This window comes from Rhinoderma darwinii, chromosome 3 (assembly GCF_050947455.1).
Source record: "Rhinoderma darwinii isolate aRhiDar2 chromosome 3, aRhiDar2.hap1, whole genome shotgun sequence".
Taxonomy (NCBI): Eukaryota; Metazoa; Chordata; class Amphibia; order Anura; family Rhinodermatidae; genus Rhinoderma; species Rhinoderma darwinii.
Window position 1 is genome coordinate 301,757,365 of NC_134689.1, and position 27,274 is coordinate 301,784,638.

The following is a 27,274-nucleotide window of genomic DNA, read 5'->3' on the forward strand; positions in this document are numbered from 1 at the left end:
TCTTGTCCCTGACATCCTTAGAAAGCTCTTTGGTCTTGCCCATGTTGTAGAGGTTAGAGTCAGACTGATTAATTGAGTCTGTGGACAGGAGTCTTTTATACAGGTGACCATGTAAGACAGCTGTCTTTAATGCAGGCACCAAGTTGATTTGGAGCGTGTAACTGGTCTGGAGGAGGCTGAACTCTTAATGGTTGGTAGGGGATCAAATACTTATTTCTCTGTGCACAATGCAAATAAATATATATCATTTTGACCATGTGATTTTCTGTTTTTTTTAAATATAATCTATCTCTCACTGGTAAAATTAACCTAGCCTAAAAATTCTAGACTGTTCATGTCTTTGACAGTGGCAAACTTACAAAATCAGCAAGGGATCAAATACTTATTTCCTTCACTGTACATGCGCCCGTGTGACGGCCGTTGATCAACGAGAATGTATTCAACATTCGTGTGAATAAGCCCTTAGGGTCAATCATACTTTTTTTTGGCACTAATTTTGATGCAGAAACGGCATCGGAATCCTCACCTTTGCATGGCCCAAATCATTTGTGGAGTTTTTTTTTGGCCTGCGGTCCTTGCATTAGAATCAGCAGCAGCGAGCAGAAAATGTGGTGAAAAGAAAGCGTTAAGGGCTTATTCAGACGAACGTATAGTACGTCCGTGCAACGCGCGTTATTTTCACTTGCGTCGCACGGACCTATGTTAATGAATGGGGCCGTTCAGACTGTCCTTGATTTTCACGCAGCGTATGTCCGCTGCGTAAAACTCACGACGTCCTATATTTGCCAGTTTTTCGAGCATCACGCACCCATTGAAGTCAATGGGTGCGTGAAAACCTCCGTGTGCCGAGCGTGATGAGCGCTACGGTAGTCAAAACTATGAATGAAAACAGAAAAGCACCACATGCTTTTCTGTTTACAAACATAAAGTGTCATAATGATGGCGGCTGCGCGAAAATAACGCAGCCACACATCATATGCTGCTGACACACAACGCTTTTATAGATCTTTTGCGCACGCAGAACGCTGTGCTTTTTGTGCGCCCAAAACGCACACGCTCGTGTGAATCCGACCTTAAAAGAAGGCTGGCAGTTCCAGATCTGCTTCAAAATTCCTTTTGATTTCTGCAGCATGTGCATGGATTTTCAAAACTAACTTCAGATGTATGGAATATTTGCAGCAATTTTTTGCAAGAAACGTGTATTCTTAATCAAAATGTTAGGGCTAGTTCACACGGCGACTTTTTGCGCGGTTTCTGAGGATAGTCCATAGATTTTTAGGGACTGGACAACCCCCTTTAAACCAGTTTTCTGGGATTGAAAATTGTACGAATTTATCCATCTATTGTGAAAAAGTGTCAGGTGAAGGAAGCGGACAATTGTTATAGCATTCATATCACTACGGACCGATTGTTACCATGAATGGAGGCACAACAAGAGCAATGGCGGTAGCACAAGACTGGTGAAGGGTACTAGAGCAGAATCAGTAAGTATATTGCACAGTGCTATGTTTAATTAGGAGTACAGAATGATACCTTATTAAAGGAATGTGAATGAAGTGTTTCATTTATGTAATGGTCATTGTTCAATAAGTATATACATGTAACTTGTCTGCAGCCACATGTATAGCTGTATACACTGTATAGTCTCCCCCTCCTCACCTGCTGAAATGAGCACTGCGCACACAAGTGATACATATGTTGTGTCCGGAAGGAGGGAAAAAAATAATTCAGACCGTACCATGTGCACTCAGTAGTAGGGGGGTTGTGTATTTAATATATGTAATAGTTTACTACATATATTCAATTACAGCACTAGAACAGGCTGACACAGAGAAGCGCGGGGTGTACGTTAGCTGTAATGTTATGTACGTAAGTAATAGCAGCCGTCACCTCCACACCTCTGGATCACTGCCCCGGCCCCGCCATCGACTGCCCGCTGTCCCTTTCCGGTCTGAACTGAGTGAGCTGCTGTCAAGATGAGCCGGATCTATCACGATAGTGCCTTGAAGAATAAGCCCGTGCACGACGAACGGGTGTCTGGGGATTGGCAGCCGGCGGTCTACCACAGGTATGACTGGGCACAGGGGTGTGTGTCTGCAGTACAGGCTTATATACGGGAAGTGCTGCCAGGGCAAAGGGACCATAGCAGCACAGTACAAGAAGGGAGAATGGGGACTGACTCCGGTGGTAATTTGGGGTCTGATAGTATTACACATATCTCTTATCAGCTGTGCGACAAATGGATAAAAAGTCCACCGTGTATCAGGAAGATGTTGCACATTAGAAGTTTTAGGCCGAGTTCACATTTAGCGCAAATACTGCAGATTTTCCACAATGGATGGCATTGCGAAAAATCTGCAGGGTATTACGTTAGCAGCAAAGTGGATGAGATTTGAACAAATCTCATCCACATGCTGTGAAAAAAAACCCTCTGAAAAACCGCTCAAAGGGTATGTTCACACGAGGGCGTCCGTTACGGCTGAAATTACGGGGATGTTTCAGCCTGAAAACATCCCCGTAATTTCAGCCGTACCGGCATGTGCAGGCGCTTGAACGCCGCGTCAATTACGGGCGTAATTAGCGCTGCTATTCATTGGAGTCAATGAATAACGGCTCTAATTACGGCCAAAGAAGTGACAGGTCACTTCTTTGACGCGGGCGTCTATTTACGCGCCGTCTTTTGACAGCGGCGCGTAAATATACGCCTCGTGTGAACAGACAAACGTCTGCCCATTGCTTTCAATGGGCAGATGTTTGTCAGCGCTATTGAGGCGCTATTTTCGGGCGTAATTCGGGGCAAAAACGCCCGATTTACGTCCGTAAATAGGCCGTGTGAACATACCCAAAGATTGACCTGCGGTGCAGTTTTTTTTAATCCGCAGCATGTCAATTTATGTTGTGGAATCGCCGCTTTTCTGTGGTGTTTTCCGCCTTGAATTCAATGGGGAGGTAAAACCCGCAACAAATAGCAGATGTTGCGATTTTTGAGGTGGAAAAGCTGCGATTCTGCAGCAGAGATCGCAACTCAAAAAAAAATCTCATGCAGGACATCAGAACGACGCATTGCCACGGTTATGGCCGGGGTAAATATGAACTTTCTTCTTTTTCTAGCGCTGTTTTCCGCAGCAGAAATTCCACCTGAAAAACTTGTGAGGTTTTTCGGACTAAATCTGCTGTGAGTTGTAGGTAGGTTACGCTGTGTAGATTAATGCATCGTATCCGACCCACGGGAACCTTCTAGTTGCTGCTGCACATTTAAAGAGGCTCTTTCACCACATTAGAAGTGCCCGATCTCCTACATAAGGGTAGTTACAGCAGAGGAAGCATAGTAGATGACAGGTTACATTCAGATCACGCTTCCTCTGCTGTAACTACCACAGACAGAGTAACAAAGTGCAGAGATTGTGAATAGACATCCCGTGGAATGTCTATTCACTGAGTATCGTTAATGTGTTAGTATAAGGCGGGATTCACACGACCGGGTCCCGCCCGAGTGCCGGCCGGTAAAATCTGCAATTTTGCCCAGCCGGTTTGCATAAAGTTTTGAATCCGTGCCGGGCCGGGCAGATCTGGACAGTGACATCAGCGGCAACTCCTGAAGGGGAATCCCCATGTGTTCGGGGATTCCGCTTCAGGAGTTTCCCCTGATGTCACTGCCCAGATATGGACAGAGACATCAAGCGCTCTGTCCAGGAGCGGAAACCCCGAAAACACGGGGATTCCGCTCCTTCAAGGAGCTAAAGTGCGGCTAGCACATAGCAGAGCGGGGAGATACCTCCCTGCTCTGCTATAGTGGCGTCGCTACAGTAGTAGCAGCAGCAGCTGCTAGCGGCGCCATCGAAGGTGTCGCCGGGCCAGGGCGCTTTTAAAACAAGCAGGGGAAGGGAGCCAGCGCAGCGCTCCCTTCCACCTGCTGTACACCCCGGCCCTGCCACACAGTGTACAGCGCACAGCCATTCGTCAGAACGGCATCAACTCCTCCTCACATGCACTCTGCTCTGTGAGGAGGAGGAGATAGAGCGCAAGCGCCGGAAAACCCGGCCATCACTCGGGACACATCCCGGTGATGGCCGTGTATTACCCGGCCCCATAGACTTCTATGGGGGCCGGGCACCCGGCCGAAGATAGAGCATGTCCTATTTTTCGACGCCCGCTTTTCCAGGCCGTCAAAAAATCGGTCGTGTGAATAGCCCCATTAGGGGTCTATTATTCCTAATGCAGCCGGGTGCCGGCCGATTTATGAATGGCCGGCACCCGGCCGGGAAACCCTGTAGTGGGAATGAGGCCTAAGACAGCACATACTGATCTAGCAGGATCCTTATTCGCTGCCAAAATGAATGGAGAGGAGTGCATGATGCTGATTGGTCAGTGTCATACACTCCCCTGTACGACGCCCACTTGGTCTAAAGTAAAAATACGCCCACTTAGGCATTAAGCAACTCATTAGCATAAATCTAAAATCGCTAATAAAGTGGTGAAAACAGATCGTTTTGTTTAAATAAAAAGCACTGCTGTCATCTACATTATAGCACTGATCTCCTTATGTAGGAGATAGGGCACTTATAATGTGGTGACAGAGCCTCTTTAAGACCGTGTTTGATCAGTGTGGGACTGGCCTGCCAGAATACCAGGCCCGGATCAGACCTCTATATGTATTTCCCTTGTCCGCAGGGAGCCAGCTCTGGATACCCTCAAGCTGCCACAACAAGCCGGTCTATGCCGCGGCGCATACAAAGTACGGACGACGCACACTCTCAGGACATTCTATGCAGCACCGCATACAAACTCTAGCGTCAGCCAAATCGGTTGGTGAGCTGAACTGACTGCTCAGCTGACAGCGGCTCCTGTGTTCCTCTGACACCTCATCTTACCTTAAGGCCGGGTTCCCACGTAGCGTAAACGCTGCAGAATTTCCACAACGGAATTCCGTGCGGAAATTCTGCAGCATTTACAGTAGCAGCAAAGTGGATGACATTTTGAAAATGTCCTGCCCACATTGTGAAAAAGTTAATAAATTGACCTGCGGTGTGGAATTTAATCCCGCAGCATGTCAATTTATGCTTTGTTTGTTGATTTTCTGTTGCAGGTTTTCTACATTGAATTCAATGGGGATGCAAAACCCGCAACAGAAAGCCAAGTGTTGCGACCTTTGGGGCATAATCGCAGCAAAAATCGTAACCTCGGAAAAAAAAAATAAATAAATATATATATATATATATATATACATACCCAGAACGCTCTCCTCCTTCCTGCAGTCCGGCCTCCTGGGATGACATTTCATCCCATGTGACCGCGGCAGCCCATCACAGGCTGCAGCGTCACATGGCCTGCCACGTCCGCGTAGAGAGGGGGTAGGTATGAGCTCTTTTTTTTTTTCCCGCAGCGGAAATTCTGTCCGAAAAACCACACCACAACGTAGTGCGATTTTTCGGATTGAAGGTGCTGCGGGTTCCAGGTTGGATACGCTGTGTGACTTTTAGGCAGCGAATGCGACCCGTGAGAAACAGGCCTTAGGAATTTCCGCGCAGAATTCTGTTGCGGAAATTCCGCAGCGTTTACGCTATGTGGGAACCCGGCCTTAGGGTAAGTTCACATGGCGCAGATTAAAGAAACTTCTGCAACGGAAAATTTGTTTAATTTATCTAAATGAGGTGGTTTCTGCAGCAGATGCATGGATTTTTGCAAGTTCTTTTCAGATGAATGGAACAAATTTTCAGTCGCAGAATATTTCTTCAACAAATCTGCCGCATATGATCTTTCCCTTTGGGCTTGTTCACATGAGAGGGTGTCGAATCGGCTGTAAAAAAACAAAACTGTTTTTCATGGCCAATTTGCCCCAGTGCGGGGCCCGTTTTCACAGATCCCTCAGACTTGCGTTTATTGAGGGATCTATGAAAACAGGCAAGAAAAGGACATGTCCTTTTTTTTTTTTTTCACGTGCTGTTCACAAGGTCTGTTAAAAAGAAAACCGGCCGTGTAAATAGCCTCATAGAAGTACATTGATTTTAATGCAGCCATGCGACGGCCATTAAAAAAAAGTATGAATAACCACTCAGGTTATGTTCACACATCACATTTTGTTGCAGATCTTTGTGTAGATTTTGATGCAGATTTGAACTAAAGCCAGAAGTGGATCCAGGAGGAAGAAGTAGAAGTGCTTCCTTTATATTTTCTGTTCCTTTTAAACCACTTCTGACTTTGGCTCAAAAATCTGTATAAAAAAATCTGCAACAAATCGATATGTGTGAACATAGCCTTAGGATGCACTGGCGTGGCGTATTTGCCATGTTTTTTTCAATTCAATGGGAGGCATTTTCGGCCGTTTTTTGGCGCGTTTTCCGACACTGTTTCCGCGTCAAAAACCTCAGTGTGAACTGGCCCTAAGGGTATGTTCACACGCTTAACATTTTTGGAGCTGTTTTTCTATTGAGTCAATGAAAAACTGCTCCAAAAACGGCTGTGCGGTTTTTCGGACTAAATCTGCTGTGGGTTGTAGGCAGGTTACGCTGTGTAGATTAACGCATCGTATCATTCTGCTTCCGATTTTCAGCCGTTTTTCGGGATGTTTACGGGCCAAAAAAACGGCTGAAAATAGCACGTGTGAATATAATCTTATATTGATAAAAACGTCGCTATTATTAGTACTAGATGAGATGTCCTAGACACACAGGAGCCACTCCCAACTGAGCCGTCAGTCCAGCTCGCTGACTGATTCCTACAGTGGTGTTCTGCAGTTTCTATGTACAGTGGATACATAGAAGGTGCAGAACAGAAACAAAGGACATTTTTAATAAAAGTATATTAGAAAAGTGCTTATTTTCACCAAATGCATACATGCATTTGGAAAGTCTTCAGGCCCTTTGCATTTTTTCACATTTTCTTATGTTGAGGCCTTGTGCTAAAATGAAAAAAAAATAATCATTTTTTTCCCCTTCAATCTGCACTCCATACCCCATAATGACAAAGTGAAAACAGAATCTTAGTAATCTTTACTAATTTATTAAAAAGAAAAACTAAAACATTGCATTAACAAAAGTATTCAGACCCCTTAGGCCTCATGCACACGACCGTAAAAAAACCTCCGGACCCGCCCGGTTCTATTGGCAGCGGACACCTTTCCGTAGCGCTACGGAAAGTTGTCCGTGTCAGTGAACCGCGTCGGGAAATATGGAGCATGTCCTACTTCTCGGATTTTACGGGCCGTGCTCCCATATGGGAGCACAGCATGAAAATGCGGGCATCGGCAGCCGGCCGTGCACTCAATCGCGGGCTGTGATTACAGACACGGCCATGTACATGAGACCTTACTCAGTACTTAGGTGAAGCACCTTTGGCAGTGATAACAGCCTCCAGTCTTCTTGGGTATGACGCCACAAGGTTTGCACACCTGGATTTGGGGGTCTTCTGCCATTCTTCTCTGCAGATCCTCTCAAGCACTGTCCGGTTGGATGGGGACCTTCGGTGGATGGCCATTTTCAGGTCTCTCCAGAGATGTTCGTCAGGGCTCTGGCTGGGCAACTTAAGGACATTCACAGAGTTGTCTCTGAGCCACTCCTGTGTTGTCTTGGCTGTGTTTAGGGTCATTGTCTTGTTGAACCTTCGGCCCAGTCTGCGGTCCAGAGCACTCTGGATCAGGCTTTCATTAAGAAAATCTATATACTTTGCTCCATTCGTCTTTCCCTCAAGCCTGACCAGTCTCCCTGTCCTAGCTGCTGAAAAACAGCACAGTCTCCCCCACAGCATGAAGCTGCCACCACCATGTTTCACTGTAGGCATAGTGTTGGGCAGGTGATGAGCAGTGCTTGGTCTCCTCCAGACATGACGCTTACGATTGAGGACACAATTCAATCTTAGTTCCGTCCTTTAGGTGCTTTTTTGCAAACTCCAGGTGGACTTTCATGTGACTTCTACTGAGAGGCTTTTTTTCTGGCCTCTTTGCCATAAAGGCCAGATTGGTGGAGTGCTGCAGTGATGGTTGACCTTCTGGAAGTTTCTACAATCTGCACACAGGATCTTTGGAACTCAGCCAGAGTGACCATTGGATTCTTGGTCACCTCTCTTACCAAGGCCCTTCTCCCAGGATTACTTTGTTTGGTAGGGCGGCTAGCTTTAGGAAGAGTCCTGGTTGTTCCAAACTTCTTCCATTTAAGAATTATGGAGGCCACTGTGCTCTTGGGAACTTTCAGTGCAGCAGATTTTTTATTGCTACAGGATCTGTGCCTCCACACAATCCTGTCTGAGCTCTACAGGCAGTTGTTTCCACCTTATGGCTTGGTTTTTGCTCTGATATGCATTGTCAGCTGTGAGACCTTATATAGACGGGGGGGGGGTGTCTTTCCAAATCATGTCCAATCAAATGAATTTACCACAGGTGGACTCCAATCAAGGTGTAGAAGCATTTCACAGATGATATAGAGATCTCAATTTGAAGTGTCATAGAAAAAGTTCTGAATACTTATGTCCATGCGAAATTTAGTTTTTCATTTTTACCGGGGTTAACTGATTAAAAATATATATATATATATTGGCAAAAGAAGGGATGCAATAAAAAAAAAAAGCATTACCTCTGAGAGCCTCCTGGGAATTCTAGCGTGACTACTCCGGAGCTCCCCGCCGCTGTTTTTTTTTTTTACATGGCTGCCTGTATACCCATGTGATCGCTTCAGCCAATCACTGGCCTCAGAGGTCCTGTGCCATATACCCACTGAGACGAGTGATTGGCTACAGCGATCACATGGATATACAAGCACACTATCGCTGCAGCCAAGTGAATAAACAGCAGTGGGGAGGATCGGAAAGGCGGTGCTGGAATACCGGGGTATCTGTCGGCGAGTAATGCTTTTTTTTTTATAACAGGTCTGAAAACCCCGTTTAATCCTGGATTTCATTTTTCCAACAGTAAAGAAGATCATAGTACCCTCAGAGTCCACTATTGGCACTAGTATCTAAAGGGTGAGGGTATGTTCTAGGGATGCACGGTGCATCGAAACTTCGATACTGTTTCGATACTGTGCATCCCTAAACGGTTCGATACCGCTATTTCCTGTATTTCGATACTGAGCTGCGCAGCCGCACAGCTCAGTATAGTAACACATGAATGTATGGGAGCACGGCTGCGGCTGTGTAATTCAGCCACAGCCCCGCTCCTGAGTCATGACATGTGCGCACGGTCAGGATGATGCGATGCGGCCGGCGCTGCACTAATGAGCGGCGGCACTGAAGACAGAACATGGCGGGCGCACTGCAAAACACCCCCATGTTCTGTCCCCAGTGCCTGAATCGCCGCTCATTAGTGCAGCGCTGGCCGCATTACCTCATGCTGACCGCGCGCGCACTTAATGTCAGGAGCGGGGCAATGGCTGTATTACACAGCCGCAGCCCCGCTCTATAACGGCGGAGATCAGAAAAACATCTCATCTCAGCCGCTATTCTCCTGAATGCTGCGATCACAGCTGACTGCAGCATTCAGGAGAAAATGAGAAGGGGGGGGGGGGAAGCCCCTGGATCGCGTCACAGGTAATTCCTGTGACGCGATCGAGGGCCATACCATATATGGGCAAACAGCCCAGGGTCTATTGATGGACCCCAGGGCTGCCTTACCATATTTCCTGTTGTTAGGGCATACTGAGGTATGTTCTAACAACTGCCTGTGTGCCATCTGTCCACAGGCTAATGTACTGGCATATATCTGATATATGTCAGTACATTAAAGTTTAAAAATAAAGTAAAAACAAAGTAATATTAAATAAAAATACACATCCACCTTTTTTACAATAAACATTAAAAGAAGTCTCAATACATAAAATATACACATTCAGTAATGGCGCGCACAACAATTTTTTTGCATAATTTATGATGTGTACGCTGTAAAAAAATGAAATAAACACTGCTTTCTTTCATTTATTAATGTGAGGTGTGATGAATTTAACCTCCATGTTCCTCACATTAATAGTAATTAACCCCATCATGTACCTCACACATTAACCCATTATGACTGAGAAGCATGATGGGATTAATTACTATTAATGTGAGGCACATTCAAAATTCATCACACGTCGCGCCTCACATCAGAAAACGGAAGAATTTTTTTTTTATTACTGTTGGCAAAAGTATCGAAATTGGTATCGAAATCGCAATACTAAACGAAGTATCGGTATCGAAGTCCAAATTCTGGTATCGTGACATCCCTAGTATGTTCACACGGCAGCGTCCGTTACAGCTGAAATTACGGTGCTGTTTTCAGGAGAAAACAGGACTGTAATTTCAGCCGTAATGGCATGTGCAGGCTTCTTTCGCTGCGTCCATTACGGACGTTAAATGGAGCTGGTTTTCCATGGAGTCCATGGAAAACGGCTCTATTTACGTCTGAAGAAGTGAAAGGCACTTCTTTGACGCGGGCGTCTTTTTTTTACGCGCCGCCTTTTGACAGCGGCGCGTAAATAAAAGGACTGTCGGCACAGTACATCGTAAGACCCATTCAAATGAATGGGCAGATGTTTGCCGACGCTTTTGAGACGCGTTTTCGGACGTAATTTGGGGCTAATTACGTCCGTAGTGTGTGTGTGAACACAGCCATATTTTTCATCTGAGATCTGAATCCTCTTCTGGCTTTGAATCAAGAAACTGCATTAAAACTATGGCGGGTGTTTATTAACCTTTCTACGCCAGCTTTCTACACTCTAAGGCCCCATGCACACGACCGTAAAAACGCTGCGTAATTGCGGACCACGATTATGGACCCATTCAGTTATATTGGCCGCGGACACCTTTCCATATTGCTATGGATGGGTGTCCCGTAAAAATGTCCTGAAAACTCTGTAACATGTCCGTTCTTTGTATGGGAGCACGGCCCGAAAATGCGGGCGGCTGTTGGCGGTCGGCCGTGCTCGCAACCGGATGTGAAAATAGTTTGTCTGAATGAGCCGTCAAGGAGAATGCTACAATAACTGATAATGTTGACATACCTGTACAAATGATTTATAATGCAATACATGGATTTTATTACAACACAATTTTCTTGAGGTGATACAGTTTTATAATTCATCACTATAGGATGGCTGTCATCCAAATACTACTTCCCCCATAAACACGGATGCTCGGATCAGCCAAGCGTGCATGTTTACTACCATAGAGGGAGACAGATAAACCATTGTCAGACACATCTAGCGGCAAATTATCAGACATATTGGAACGGAGCTTGATCCTGGTTTTTATAGTTGTTTCTATCATGTACATTATATTGTTTGCGTGATTTGTCTAATGTTTATGGACGGCTTATGCCTAGATCTACTGGCTGCCAACCTAAATAATATTTAATGCCAGAAAGATGCATACCAATGCTGTGTATTATTGTCTCATTGTATATTTTGTATCTATAGTGGACCGGGCATTCTTCTGGAAGGGGTTCTAGTGGATTACTCTCGCCATACTATCACAGACACCAAAGGGAAGAAGGTGAGTAAACTTTGGATTTTATCAGTTTATTAAACATATAATAATAAAAGACATCATATTAATCGAGCATTACTGAGCAGAACTAAAAAGCCATGTAGATACGTGTTTATAGTATTTATTAGGCAACTGCTTGATGGTGCTTGTCAGGAAACTATTAGAGTCCGGCCACACGGCATACACTCATTGTATGGTGACATTCGGAGTTACTACGGATCCATATTTTTGGTGCTATTTAGGCATATGAATGTCATAACGGGGGGGGGGGTGTGTGCTCTAGACCCCCCCCCCCCCTCTATATGTCAGAGTGGAGCATTACGAACACGGAATATGCATTTAAAGAGGCTCTGCCACCACATTATAAGTGCCCTGTCTCCTATATAAGGAGATCGGCGCTATAATGTAGGTGACCGCAATGCATTTTATTTAGAAAAACTATCTATTTTAAACCACTTTATGAGCGATTTTTAGCTTTATGCTAATGAGTTTCTTATTGCCCAAGTGGGCGTCTTTTTACTTTAGACCAAGTGGGCATTGTACAGAGGAGTGTACGACGCTGACCAATCTGCGTCATACACTTCTCTCCATTCATTTACACTGCACTAGCGATATAGTTATATCGTTATGTGCAGCTACATACACAAACACTAACATTACTGTAGTGTCCTGATAATGAATATACATCACTACCAGCCTGGACGTGATGTTTATTCAGAATCCTGACATGTCTGTAGCGTCTCTGTGAGATTCCAGCAAGGCAAGCGTAATCTCGTTTGAAATGACAGGTTACATCGTAATCTCGCGAGATTACGCTTGCCTTGCTGGAGTCTCACAGAAAAGGTTCAGAAGTGGTCAGGATTCTGAATACACCACGTCCTGGCTGGAGGTAATGTATATTCATAGTCAGGACACTGCAGTAATGTTATAGTGTGTGTATGTGGCTGCACATAGCGATATATCTATATCGCTAGTGCAGTGTAAATGAATGGAGAGAAGTGTATGACGCTGATTGGTCACTGATTGGTCAGCGTCATACACTCCTGTACAACGCCCACTTGGTCTAAAGTAAAACACGCCCACTTGGGCATTAAGAAACTCATTAGTATAAAGCTAAAAATCGCTCATAAAGTGGTTTAAAATAGATCGTTTTTCGAAATAAAAAGCATTACTGTCACCTACATTATAGCGCCGATCTAATTATATAGGAGATAGGGCACTTATAATGTGGTGACAGAGCCTCTTTAAGCCATGCCGTTTTGAAGTGTCTAGGGAGTCGCAAATATGTTCGTTTTGGCTTCATAAATAGGTCTAAAACTTGATGTGACATTATGCACCAGAAATGCGCCACATTTTGTTGCATTTTACGACAAGGTCTAGATGAAATTACATTAGTAAATCTGCCCTTTTGTGTGTATAAACTAGATTTCAGGCACTCATTTAGCATAGTTATACCCAGTATGTCCTTTTTAATGTTTGATTTAGAAGATCCTCAATGGGAAACACAAGGGGTGAAACTCAGTTCCTATCTTAATTATCCATTAGGGAGTCCTTCAGAATCTGTATAGATATTTTTGTATGGAGCTGCTAGTGCATGGGATGTCTACTGTCTCAGATTTCATATGGAGGCACACACATTTTTTTTCTGTCAGATTTGTGGCATGCTGCATTGAATTCTGTATGTACCGAGCTTTTCTCTTATAGTCGCATTGCATTTAGAGAAGGACAGCTCCGTGAATACAGCTTCCAATGAAACCTGTATGGCAGCATACAGACGCTATATGGCAATGTACTGTGTGAATGGGGCTTTAGAAAAGAACATCAGTCTGCAGTACTGGAGCATATCTTCTTTTTTTTTTTTTAAGGCTCAAAAGTTTTCTGCAAACTAATGCAAAATCCGAAGAATGATGCCTCGTTCTGCTCCCCATCTGCAGCTGGAATATTGACTAATAAGAATAGGAGTGGGGTTTATAGATTGTGCTAAGGAGGCTAGATTTACCCAAATAGTTCTCTTTTATGTTGCAGATGTCTAGCAGTCAGGCAGCAGCGTGTCTTATAGATTTTTAGCTGTACAATTACATCTATGAGTTTGTCGGCATGGTGAATACCGTGCTGCTGAGCTAGGAAGATCAATTCTTCTGCTTACAAGCACTTGCCTGTTTCTTGGTGTTTACTTGTCTGACGTGTTCCTTTTATTGTAGCCCTTTATTTTTATGTTTTTTTTCCTATATGTATTAAGCCCGTGCCTTCTGAAACTTTTGATAACCAGCAGGATGTGAGTGAGACAGAGATCAAACTAAAGAGGTTTTAAATGGAGCGTGAAAATACAGTCTGTGTTCAGAGATAATACATGCCCAGAGCTAGGGAAAAAGAAGTTGTCGAAATTATCTTTTCTGACAAAGTGAGATCACGTTTCCCGCTGCGGTTTTCGGACTGTTCAAGCTGACTGCAACTTCACTTAGCGCCATTATCGCTCTAGTAAGACGGTGGCTTCCGGTGTGTTTACAATCGGCAGTGCCAATATTTCTCACTTCTAACAAATGCTATATTCCGTTTACTGACGATAAAATTCCTCTTTTAATCTGCTTAGATTCAGGCCAATTTCCTTTGGTGCTGGTTTAGAGAAGTACCCTTATTTAAATGCAGTCTAAATTACTATTGAACTAGTATAATATCTATTTAGGGAGCTACTGTAGGTTCTACAATGACCTGTCCGAAACTCCTGTTTTATTACTTAGAACGCCTTATAATTTTATGATCTAAAAGAGTACTTCCATATTGTGCTTACAATGAAACAAATACGTCCCATGTGATATGGCTTTTATGCGTCTTTTACTTTTTTTGTCTTGTGGTATTCCAGGAACGATGGTACATTCTCTACATGAGACCGAACAAGACACATCGGAGGAAGTTTGACAGTAAAGGCAATGAAATTGAGCCCAACTTCAGTGACACTAAGAAGGTGAACACTGGCTTTCTCATGTCTTCTTACAGTAGGTATTACATATGACATTTTTATTCAGTTATTATAATAGTATAAACCTAACTTATTAACACAGATGAAGATATAGAAGTAAAGAAGAAGAGGTGGGTGGCCCTAAATGTAAAACATAATGAACATGATCTAATGGGACTCAAGGGACATATAATATGAAGTCATCAAATTCCCTAGGGATTTCCTAGGGAGAAGGGAATTGGAAAGAGCAGGTTATACCTAGACTAGATATTAGGGAGAACACCCTGAAAGGACGCCTCATAGTATTTTTAATATCTGTTGTCTTCTAGGACTTTCTCCAGTGTCAAATTAGATAATCAGGGAGATTTAGTACGTAGGTGCGTAAGTTAAACTGATCGCATGATGTATCTCCAACTTCCTCCAGTCATTGAGGTGCCTTTATGAAAGCTGCAACACATCCCCCAACACTTGAATCCCAAATAATAGGACATTTTAAGCCCCCCCTTGCGCTGCCCAGGATTGCCCCAGAAAAGTCGTGTTCCCTTTGATTTCCAGTTCGTAGTTTAGTACCGTGACTGCTAACAGACACTGTACAAACTTTTAAAAAAAAGAAAATTTCAATTGCATTGTTTCAAACTGTCGTATTGATTTTCACAATACATTAAAGTGTAGCTAAACGTTTGACCACCTTCTGACATGTCATAGTGACGTGTCAGAAGTTTGAATTGGTGGGGGTCCGAGCACGGAGATCCCCACCAATCTCTAGAACGAAGCAGCTGAAGTGCTCGTGTGAGCGCTCAGCTGCTTCGTGTCTGTTCGGCTATTTCCGGAAATAAATGTATCGGTGTACGGACTCAATACAAAGTCTATGAGCCCATACTCCGATACATCGGCTTTCCGGAAAAAGCCGAACCGAAACGAAGCAGCTGAGCGCTCATACGAGCACTTCAGCTGCTTCGTTCTAGAGATTGGTGGGGGTCTCCGTACTCGGACCCCCACCAATCCAAACTTCTGACATGTCTCTATGACATGTCAGAAGGTGGTCAAACGTTTAGCTACACTTTAAGCAATTTTAGATCGTTGCTTACTTGTTTTTTTCACTTGATGAGATTTTATTAAGTTTCAAATACCATGTCAGAAGATTACATTGGTGGGGTTTGTAAATTTATCCTACTGATAAATTCAAGACCCGTTCTGGCATCCCTGTGATCCAATGTAAACCTCTGACATCAGAAACGTTGAAAAATGGAAAAACCCTATAAATGGATCCTCTGCTACATTGCAGGTTTGTATGTATTCTGAAATATGATGTCACAATAGTTTACATAGCTAACTATATTCCCTTTACTAGAGGTTGAAGCAAAAGGTGAAACAGACATTCTGCAGACGGAGGAGCTGAATCGTCTTATTAACAAGGAGGACTTGATGAAAATCAGCCAGAAATTTACCCCCAATGATAGTATTGCATTATGGCTGCCGGAAGCGGACGTAGAGAAGAATGAAATTGAGTTGGGTGAACAGTTACGAGTGAAAACATTGGGAGATGGACCATTTATATGTAAGATTGATCCTCTCATACCGAATATGCACAAGCTCTTCCCTAACTTCTCCAACAGCACCTTAGCTTCTCTTTGTCATTGTTGACTACATACAGTGGTTCCCTTTAACCCCTAGCTGCACCACTCAGTAACTATACGTCGTCACCGAAGGTTACTTCCCGCACGAGGGCGTATAGTTACTGAGTTGTTTCCGGTGCACACTGTCGGCGACAGCTGACACTCCACTCTTGCCGGCCAGCTGTCCTTTGCTGCTGATTTAGACAATTAACCCCTTTAATGCGGCGAACGGTTGCGATTGTCGCATTTTAGGAGTTTCTAACACATCGGCAGACCCCGCTGTGAAATCGTGGGGTTTGCCGATGGTTGGCATGGCAATCGGAGGCCAAACAATGGCCTCCGCATCTGCCATGGACGGAAGCCGGAGGCTGGTCCTGATGGGCTTCCTGTCAGAGTGAAAGGAAGTCACTGTCGTTCCCAATGCACACTGTCGGTGACAGTGTGCATTGGGAACTGGGAGGTCAGCTGCCCCCTGACAGCTGACACTCCACTGTTGCCGATCAGCTGCTCATCGCCACTGATTTTGGCAATTAACCACTTTAATGCGGAGATAGATTGCGGTCGCCGCATTTAGGGGGTTTGTAGCACATCAGCAGCCCCCATGCAATCGTGGGGGTTACCGATGGTTGTCATGGGCAACCAGAGGCCAGACAACGGGCCTCCGGGTCTGCAAGCCTATAGGGACCAGCCTCTGGCTGGTCCTCATAAGCTTACTGTCAGAGTGACTGACATCACACTGACAGTTGAAATACATTACACTACTAGGTAGTATAATGTATTAGCAGCGATCAGTACTGCAGGTATAAAAAAAAAAAGTCCAAAATAGTTAATAAAAATGATTTATAAAAGTTATACGTTAAAATTATTTTTTTTTCCCTATCATAAGTGTTTTATTATAGGAAAAAAATTCAAATGTTTAAAAAAAGTACACATATTAGGTATCACTGCGTTCGTAACGACCCAAACGATGTTATTTTTCCCGCACGGTGAACACTGCATAAAAAGTAAACTAAAAACTATGCCAGCATCGCTATTTTTTGGCCACCCCCCTTCCAAGATATAGAATAAAAAGTGATCAAAAAGTCGCATTTACCCTAAAAGAGTACCAATATAAACCAACACCCGTCCTGAAAAAAACAAGCCCTTACACAACTTTTTTGACTGAGAAATAAAAAAGTTATGGCTCTCAGAATATGGTGACACAGAAAATAAACTTCATAAAAATGTGATTTTATTGTGCAAACGCTGCAAAAAAACCGATATACATATGGTACCGCCGTAATCGTACCGGCTTGCAGAAGTAAAACGTAATTTATTCTGCACGTTGAACGCCGTAAGAAATAAATAATTTAGAACTCCAAAATCACTGTTCTGTGGACACTTTAGCTCTAAAATAGTATTTTTTTTAAAATAAAAAGTGATCAAAAAGTTGTAGGTACCATAAAATGGTACCAATAAAAGCTACAGCTCTTCCCGCCAAAAATAGGCCCTCGCACTGCTCAAATCGACAAAAAAATAAAGTTCTGCCTCTCAGAATGTGGTGATACAAAACTATTTTTTTTTTAAACAGTATTTTCTTTGTAAAAGTAGTAAAATATAAAAAAACCTTTATAAAATGATCACCGTAATTGTATGAAAAACGGAAAAACAAAACCAGAAAAACAATGGATCGATCTTTTTTTTTTTTTTCCTATTTCAGCCCGCAAATAATTTTTTTCAGTACATTATATGGTGACAATAGAAACTACAACTCCGCCCGCAAAAAATAAGCCCTCACACAACTCTATTGACGAAAAATAAAGAGTTACGGCTCTTGGAAGGTGGGGAGTGAAAAACGAAAATGCAAAATAAGCATCTGTCCTGAAAGGGTTAATTGTTTTCTAATTTAAAAAAAAACATTTATGGCCACATGTAGGGTATAGCCGTACTCGGGAGAAATTGCTTTACAACTGTTGGGCAGCTTTTTCTCTCATCCCTTGTGAAAATTAAAAAAAAATGCAACATTTTAGTGGACAAAAATGTTATTAATTTTTCACTGCCTAATTCCACTAAATTCTACCAAAAAAAATGGGTTCAAAATGCTAACTATACCCCTAGAAAAATTTCTTGGGGTGTAGTTTCCAAAATGGGGTCACTTTTAGGGGGTTTTCCACTGTTTTGGTCCCTCCAGGGCGTTGCAAATGCGACATGGCACCGAAAACCATTCCAGCAAAATCTTCGCTTCAAAATCCAAAAGGCGCTCTTTCCCTTCAGAGCACTGCTGTGGGTCCAAACATCAGTTTATGACCATATACGAGGTATTTCCGTAATCTGCAGAATTTTTTTTACAAATATTGGGGTGCTTTTTCTCCTTTATTTAAGTCAATTTTCATCTTCACAGACTAATTCCACTAAATTCTGCAAAAAAAAAAACCTGTGGGGTCAAAATGCTAAGTATACCTCTAGAAAAACTCCTTGAAGGGTGTAGTTTACAAAATGGGGTAACTTTTTGGGGTTTTGACTGTTTAGGCACCACAAGACCACTTCAAACCTGTGATGGTGCCTAAAATATATTCCTAAAAAAAGGAGGCTCCAAAATCCCCTATGTGCTCCTTTGCTTCTGAGTCCGTCCATTACCACACTAGGGCCACATGTGGGTTATTTCTAAAAACTGCAGAATCTGGGAAATAAATATTGAGTTGTGTTTCTCTGGTCAAACCTTATGTGGTACAGAAGAAAATGTATTACAAATGAATTTTGGCCCAAAAAATTTAATTTGTGAATTTCACCTCTACTTTGCTTTAAATTCCTGTCAAACGCCTAAAGGGCAAAAATACTTGCTGAATTCTGTTTTGAATACTTTGAGGGGTGCCATTTTTCAAAATGGGGGGGATTTATGGGGACTTTCTAATATATAAGGCCCTCAAAGCCACTTCCGAACTGAACCGGTCCCTGAAAGGCCTTTTGAAATTTTCCTGAAAGTGTGAGAAACTGCTGCTAAAGTTCTAAGCCTTGTAACATCCTGGAAAAATAGAGACGTGAAAAAAACGATGCAGATATAAAGTAGACATATGGGGGATGTTAACTAGTAACTATTTTGTGTGGTATAACTGCCTGTTTTACAAGTAGATACATTTAAATTTAGAAAAATGCTCATTTTTGCTAGTTTTCTCTAAAGTTTGGAGTTTTTCCACAAATAAATATTGAATTTATCGACAATTTTTTTCACTAACATTAAAGTACAATATGTCACGAGAAAACAATCTCAGAATCACTTGGATAGGTAAAAGCGTTCCGGAGTTATTACCACATAAAGCGACACATGTCAGATTTGAAAAAAGGGGTTAAGTAATATATTTTCTCTTCTTTAGTTTCCTTGGCAAAAATTGACACTGGAACAGTGACCAAATGTAATTTTGCTGGAGATGCTCAGACTGGAGCTTCCTGGACAGACAACATAATGGCCAATAAATCCCGCAGTTCTGAGCCCATACCTGAAGCCCGTGGTCAAGGTGATGGAGCTGAAGATGGTGAATGGGTATGAATATAATCCGTGATTCTTTTCCAATACTCAATATACTTGTTTAGGTGGTCTGATGAAATGTTACTAAGAGCAGCAGATAACACTTGTTTTAAAATGTGTTTTTAATGTGAATTGTATCTGTTTTCTTCTAGTCCCATGAAGAGAGTGAAAAAATGTTTTAGTAGCCAGAACTGCAGTATATTTGGAACTCCTTGGTTTCTAGTGAAGTGCTGGACAGCCTGTGTCCTGCCATACAGGCTCAGTCGGGTGCCTTATGTACAGATCAATGTTTCTAGGGGAGAATAGTTCAAAGTTAGGGTATGTTCACACGTCTTAACAAATTATGTCTGAAATTACAGAGCTGTTTTCAGGCGAAAACAGCTCCTGAATTTCAGACGTTTTCACTCGTTTTTCGCGGTGTCCATTACGGACGTAATTGGAGCTGTTTTTCAATGGAGTCAATGAAAAACTTCTCCAAAAACGTCCAAAGAAGTGACATGCACTTCTTTGCTGCGGGCGTCTTTTGACAGCGGCGCGTAAAATGACACCTCGTCTGAACAGAACATCGTAAAACCCATTGAGAGCAATGGGCAGATGTTTGCAGGCGTAATTCGAGGCGTAAAACACTCGAATTACGTCTGAAAATAGGCCGTGTGAACATACCCTCAGAAAGAAACTTTCAGCTCATCCAACTCCGTTGCATAGTTTATTAGTACTTCCACAATATCTTATATAGTTAAAATCCATAGACTTATTTCAAGCGCTCTTGGTCATAGCATACCAAATGAATACGCCTGAACCCATTTAAAGTGTCCCATTGTGATCTCCTACCTATTCCGACACTTGCCATGGAAAAATGCTATTGCATGCTGGGCAGTACGGATGCTGTGACCGCAGTATAATGCCTCGGAAGTATCGCACACCGGTCCTGTACTTTTTTTTTTTTTTTTAATCAACATAGGGCTGGGCAATTAATCTAAATTCAGCGCAATTAATCGACGTCATCTTGAGAATTTCGCTTTTATCAATCTTTTTTTTCCAGTTTAAACTATCTGCATCTTCAGATACAGTTGAAAACAATGGTAGAGCAGGGTCCCTGCTCTACCATTCACTATGTATTGTTGGGCGCGAGGCAGTGACGCCATCACACCTCTCTGCGCCGAGCTGCACAGACCGGAGGGATCTCCTCCACTTGTCATTGGAACAGGGTGTGGGGAGTGTTAATTTTTTTTATCAGGCAATATTGGGGGCAGCTGTGGGGGCATTATACAGCGTGGGGGCAGCTATGGGAGACTTTATACTATGTGGGATGCAGCTATGGGGCATTATACAATGCGGAGGGCAGTTATGGGGGCATTATACTGTGTGGAGGCAGTTATAGGGGCAATATACTGTGTGGGGGCGGTGTCGGGGTATATTATATACAGGTATATGGCAGGCTTAGGGTATAAATATTAATTCAATGGTGCAGCATGCACATAGGGGGGGGTCGCATGCAAAAGGAGTGGGGCCTAAACAATCGTTCAGTAATCGTAATTGAGGTTACATGTTCAATTAATTTTTATTTTGATTTATGTCATAATTTCCCAGCCCTACTCTCAATGTACCGAATTTCAGACTACTGGGCTGCAGATGCTGTTGTGTATTAAAGGCTGGCATTTAGCGGTAGAGAGGAGAAAAATAAATAAGTGGGGGGGGGAAATAGGGATATGAGGACGCGCAGACCATAAACACCCCGATGGTTCAAAGGGACAGACCGATGAGAAAAAAGGAAAACGCATCACTCAGTGTGTATGATTATACCGGGACGCTATGGAAGATCACCACCAACTAACGTCTGTTCCAGGAACCAGACGGTGGGACAAAAGCAATCTCATATTCTGGTCTTAGGCCACATGCACACGACCGTAAAAAATCTCCGTTATTCCGGTCCGCAATAACTGACCCATTCACATCCATTGAACGCGGACACCTTTCCGTATCGCTACGGATGGTTGTCCGTGCCGTAGAAGTGTTCCGAAAATTATGGAACATGTCCGTTCTTTTGCATTTTGCGGGCCGTGCTCCCATACTTTGTATGGGAGCATGGCCTGAAAATGCGGGTGCCGGCCGGCCGTGCCGCAATCGCGGGCCATGATTACGGGCACGGCCGTGTGCATGGGGCCCTAGTGTGTGTGGAGAGGATGTGGATTATGGTTGCCAGGTCTAAAGAAACCACGTACCCTCTATTCTTTTTGGAGGGAGGCGTTCACCAAATCCATGCGTAATAGAAAGACAAACTTTTCTTAAAATAAACGGAGGGTCGGGACGTCTGGGCCCAGCCAGGTCTGCAGGATAGTTTTTCAGGCAGAAGCGGAAATGCAGAAATTTAGCCTCTTGTAGAGCCGGGGGGCGGGAGGAGTGATGTTAGGCAGATGACCAAAAAGAGCCCAACTGGGGGGTTAGGGGAAGGTGTATGTGTGTGAACATCTAGAAAGAAAGTACTATGCACACCAGATGGGAAATTGTTCCAAGCGGTCAGCCGCCATACAAGCACGCCATCACGCAGGATCCAGTACAACACAGTGCCTGAAGAAGGTCGTGGTATTGACCGAAACATTGCACCCACTGTTACTGGCTACAAATAAATTATCTACTTGGAAAAATTTCCCATCTGGTGTGCATAGTACTTTCTTTCTATTCAATCGGGTTGGGCCCCTACGTATGCACCCACGTTTGAACCTTGCTACATGTGTGTGAACATCTGTGACACTGGACAGGTCCATAAGCAGGTCCTAGTCTAATTAATAGGAGCAGTGCACTATATACTCAGGGTGTCGTATGGTTGCCACGGCAACTGTACTGCCCAGCGTGTAGTAGCATCTCCCCACGCCCCATATTGGATCAGGCGGGTGATCACAATATAAAGGAGACTTTATACCAGAACCCACCAATCACACAGTACCATAATGTTTAGCATGTCATTTCTTCGCCATGGTGCAGCTCAACGTTAAACGTTGAATGTTTTTCGTGTTTAGTGTATTGATAAAGATCCAAGTTAAAATAATAACTGGGCAATATTATCCGTACTGTATTATAAAGTGAATATTAATAAACCTACACGTATACTAAATCATTACTCGAAACAAATTGAGCAACTTAATAAAGAAATATCAGCTCCCTGAAACATACGGCATCTGATGGAACATGCCATGATTTTTCATGTGAGGTATATACCGAGGTAGGGTAAAGGCCCTTTGCACTACAATGGGTGCCAGTTTATTGCTTCTTATAAAATAGAGCCATAATTCATTATTTACTTCTATTCTTACTTATTTCTATAAAGAGAGGCTGAATACACAAGTCAAAGAATAAAACTACAACTCTGTTGAAACTGGTGTTTAGGTTCTGTTCGGTTTCTATTGCCCCTAAGGAGCAAAATATTGTAATGGTGGATTCTACTATATATCAATAAGATCAGTTATCTGTTACAAAATGGATCTTTTAAAGCCATCCTAGATCCTCAAAAAGGAACTTTGAACTGTGTGAACTTACGTGATTATAGCCCATCGCAAACAACGTTCAGATTATATAAACTGCACTAGAAAAATTACAAGTGGCTTTTCATAGATTCTTCAGACTTTTTTCTGTACAAAAGTTATTACTTAATTTTGTTACTATTTTCTACAGGGATATCCACAGGATAAGCCATAAATGTCCGATAGGTGCGGGTCCTAGAGGTGGGACCAGCATCTAACTCTAGATCGGGCAATATGACCCAGGTGCTAGAGATGTAGCCAAGTTTATCTTGAATCTGATAACTTTGTGCAGCGTGATATCACACAAAAGTCATTGAAAAAGTCAAGTTGAAGTTTTGTTGCTAGTGTGTATTTAATGCGTTAAGAGTCAAGATAAAGGTATTTTTATTTTTTTCTCTCCCATCCCCGCACAATATTTTCCAGGGTTTTAGGGGGTGATTGTTGATTTTCCAGCATTGGCTTTTGGGATAGTGTCTGTACTACATAATGTTTTGTGTAATATAATGTTAACGCATAACATTTTCTTAGTTTTATTATGTAATATGGAATATTTTATTATATAAAACAAAAAAATGTATTATAAAAAAAAAAAGTCCAGATAAAGATGGCAACATCTGTACCTTCTGCAGCTGGGCTCAGTCTTCTAAACGACGAGGCATTTTGCTGCGCTGTTTCGGGAACTCTCATAGCAAGCTTGACGTTTTCCTGGCCTCCTCGTAACTCAGTGGCTGGAGCCCAGTGGTAGAACAGGGGTCAGGGGCCCCGTTCTAGAGATAGGTGCAAGTCCGAGAGATGGGACCCACATCTATCTGACATTTCCTGTGGATATGCCCTAGATGTCCGGGATGGGAATACCCCTCTAAGGAAAGTAGAAAATACTAACCAGGTTTACGAACAATGTGACAAAGACACAAGGGAAATAGATTATTTTTAGAAAAACCGCTTTTGCTTGCATTTATTATTGCTATAGTGATCAAAGGTGGGGTGCACTTTATGGCCAGTCTCTCCATGTCAAAATGGTCGTGCCAAAAGTGGTATAAAGACTAGTACTTTATAGAATCTCCAGAATTTTTCTACAAAAGTCTTTTTTTTTTTCTAGTGCATGTGTAACTGGTTTTTGTGGGCAGCAACTCCTCTTTGCATGACACCCTTTATATTTTGATGCCAATTGACTAACATTTATTCCTTCCTGTGTTTGTGTAATGTTTGTATTTATATTTTACAGGATGATTAAAGTACCCGCTGGTGGTTCAGTACAGCACCAAAATACGAACCAACTCTCCCAGGCAGGACATGGATATTGGCTTGCAATGTTCTCACACAACCAATTGCAACACTTCCAAAATATGACAACTAGTTTTGTTTGCAGTTTTCTCTGGCACTACAAATGTGGCTATGTCCTGGACTTATTCCTCATACCCGCTATGAGTGTTCATTGCTTGTAGGTCAGAGCAGCAATCTACCGTTTATGCTGTTTGTAATGTAAAGATGGACTATTTCGATTTATGTGACAATTACATTGGTATGGTATCTTGTTGGTTTTGACAAAATTATAGTTGTGTTCATACGTCGCAAAAAAAAAGTTCTCTAGAATCCACATTGAAATACATGCTGATTCAGTGCTGGTTTTGTCTGGATTTTTTGTGTTATAAATTTCCACAAAATACAGTATAAATGTATTGCTTTCTGGATTTATTGCTTTTTTACTTTCAAGTCAATAGGTTAAAAATGGCACCAATAAGCATATGGTGGATTTAAATTTATTTTATTTCTGTGACGTGTCTTTTAATCTATGCACTTTTTTTCTTCAGCATTTAAATGGGATTTAAAAAAAACAAAAAACCTGTTCTCTTAATTAAAGCATAATTCTGGGTGCAGATTGCGTTTAAAAATTTGACAACAGATGAACATAGCTTATTTCTATTCTATATGTTTTTGTACATTATCACTAATGATGGTCGAAAACAAACAACTACTCCTAAAACCTCTACGTATCTGAAATAAGCTGCATGATAGGGCATTTATGATGTACGCTTCTACAGAACCACAAGCTGCCATTACTATTCCACTTATTGGTAACTTGAACTGGTTAGATGGTCTATGATCCCATCATCCAGGCCAGGTCTTCTGCTTGTCATAATAGTGTAAAAAGTGAATTGTTGTGTCTTTGGTCCAGTACAAGTCTATTTAAAAAAAAAAAAAAATATTATTTTATTGTCTGGGAAGCCTCTTATTAGTTACCTATTATTTTGTCTGTTTTCTTTGTTTTTTACATAATTGATCAGTAAATTGTCTAAAATGTATTTCAGGATTTATTGACATTGAGTTGGGAGCTTGAATGCCCTGCTACATATATAAGAATTATTGAGACCCGTGGCTGCTGCTCGAAGGAGCTTACTGAATATGGATTCAAAGGATACCATGGTGTCCTCCACAATTGCTGCTTCCAGCCTCACAGCCATAGTGTTCTCCACTATATGCGACCTAGACAATTCCATTTGCACCTGCATATAGGGTAGAGCTGCACTTTGGCATTGATGCTTTCTATCCCTGCTCTTGCCAGAAATGTCAAAAGGAGAGAACCGTATTAATCTTTTACGAGATCAATCTTTCCTTTTACTGGGAAGCATTTTTGGTAGCAGACTAGTACTGCCATGCTTAGTTTATACAGGTCCTGTAGAATTTCTTATATACAATGCAGTTTACTTTGTCGACGACTCTGCCTTTTAATGAGGAATTGTTCTGCTTTGTAAAATATATACTTTGCATTTTAGGTTTAATTGGTGATTATAATCTTATTTTTCTATAAATCTATAGAAAATAAATATATCCATTGTGCACTACGTCTTCTCCTTATTCAGATATGCAATGACTTCTAGAGTCTGCCGCTTACATCTATCCTGAGATATCGGTGCTTGAAGTTGACAGGGTTCCTTTCCCTGTTATCTCACACTGAATAACCACCTCTGTAAATTGGAAACTGAGGGCATGCATGGAAGAAATGCACCAGACAAAGAGTTGTTGGTAAAGATCCTCCCTCAGTGAAGTAGGAAGTACAACTGAATTTTATTAAACAAAGAATTACAAGTTTCCTCCCTAGAGATGTGGGACATGCTTAAGCCCTATTGGCTCTATTCAGTTGTGAGTTCATCTGCACACTCCTCTTGCATTCCAGGGGCGGTGTTTTCCATAGGCGTGTTCCTTATGTAGGCTCCATCTTGTTGCATACATTCAAATTCTTTGTGAAATATACTGATATTTAGTTTATGTAAAGTAATAAATGTTTTTGCAAGCAATATACAGGCTAATGATCCCTGGCAGTCCCCCCTAAAAATATTATTACTCTATCCCTGAGTCTTGCCTAGCAACCTACTACTGACTACTCGAACCAGGCGGGTAGGGGTTTTGGATTTCTTCACCAGCTTGAGACGAGCTACTCCTTATGAGTAACCCCCCTTTGTACCTGGACTTCCTAGGTTTCTGAATGGTCCTAACTCTCCCTATTCTCCTCAGGATACAGGATGGTTGTCTTTAAAGGGACTGTCGGTGTCACCTCGTCTATTTGTGTAAACATAGTGGGCACAGTCTGTTCTACAGCTTTCGTCATCATTTTCCTGATACAAGGGAGAACACAACACACAAGGACAGAAAATAGTATTAAAAAGACCACTATCACTACTCCTATTTGTGCTAATATTTTCTGCCCTCCAGTCATCCATGAAAAATACTGGTCCCATGAGTCCGTAATACCGGAGTTCCTTTTCAACTCTTGAGATAAGCTCTCCAACTTATGTATGGCCATTGTGACTTTCCCTTTGGGGCCGGTGTTGTCGGGGATATACGTACAGCAGGTTGTCCCTATCATTCGGCATACCCCACCTTTTTCAGCCAATATATCAAGAGCCATTCTATTCTGAAATGTCATAGTTGAGGTGGGCCCTAGTTGGTCGGCTAACCCTTGTAAAACATCTCGGGTATCATTTACAAACCGCTGCTGGTTGTAATATATATAATTAATCCAGTCTACATTTTTATTAACGGTAATAATTGGGATAAGAGACTCAAATTCAAACTGGTATGTAACTACATGTGTATTAGAAGAATTATACCAAAAGGTGGTCACCCCATCAGCCTGGGTGATTGCTACATGTCCCCCCTCAGCACTGTGCAATAAAACGAAAAAGGATAAGGACGTATATGGTGATAGTCATTCTTTGGAAGAGACCCTCTTGCA

General features: G+C 42.4%; 1 protein-coding gene across 1 annotated transcript; it reads left to right on the forward strand.

Annotated features, from left to right (window-relative positions):
• The first annotated feature begins 1,795 nt into the window (after positions 1–1,795).
• ARPIN (actin related protein 2/3 complex inhibitor) lies at positions 1,796–25,878 on the forward strand. Its single transcript, XM_075858144.1, has 6 exons — positions 1,796–2,068; positions 11,379–11,454; positions 14,309–14,441; positions 15,756–15,962; positions 19,371–19,537; positions 24,266–25,878. The coding sequence occupies exons 1-6, from the start codon at positions 1,977–1,979 to the stop codon at positions 24,272–24,274; spliced, it is 684 nt and encodes a 227-aa protein (XP_075714259.1). The 5' UTR covers positions 1,796–1,976; the 3' UTR covers positions 24,275–25,878.
• Positions 25,879–27,274: the final 1,396 nt, after the last annotated feature.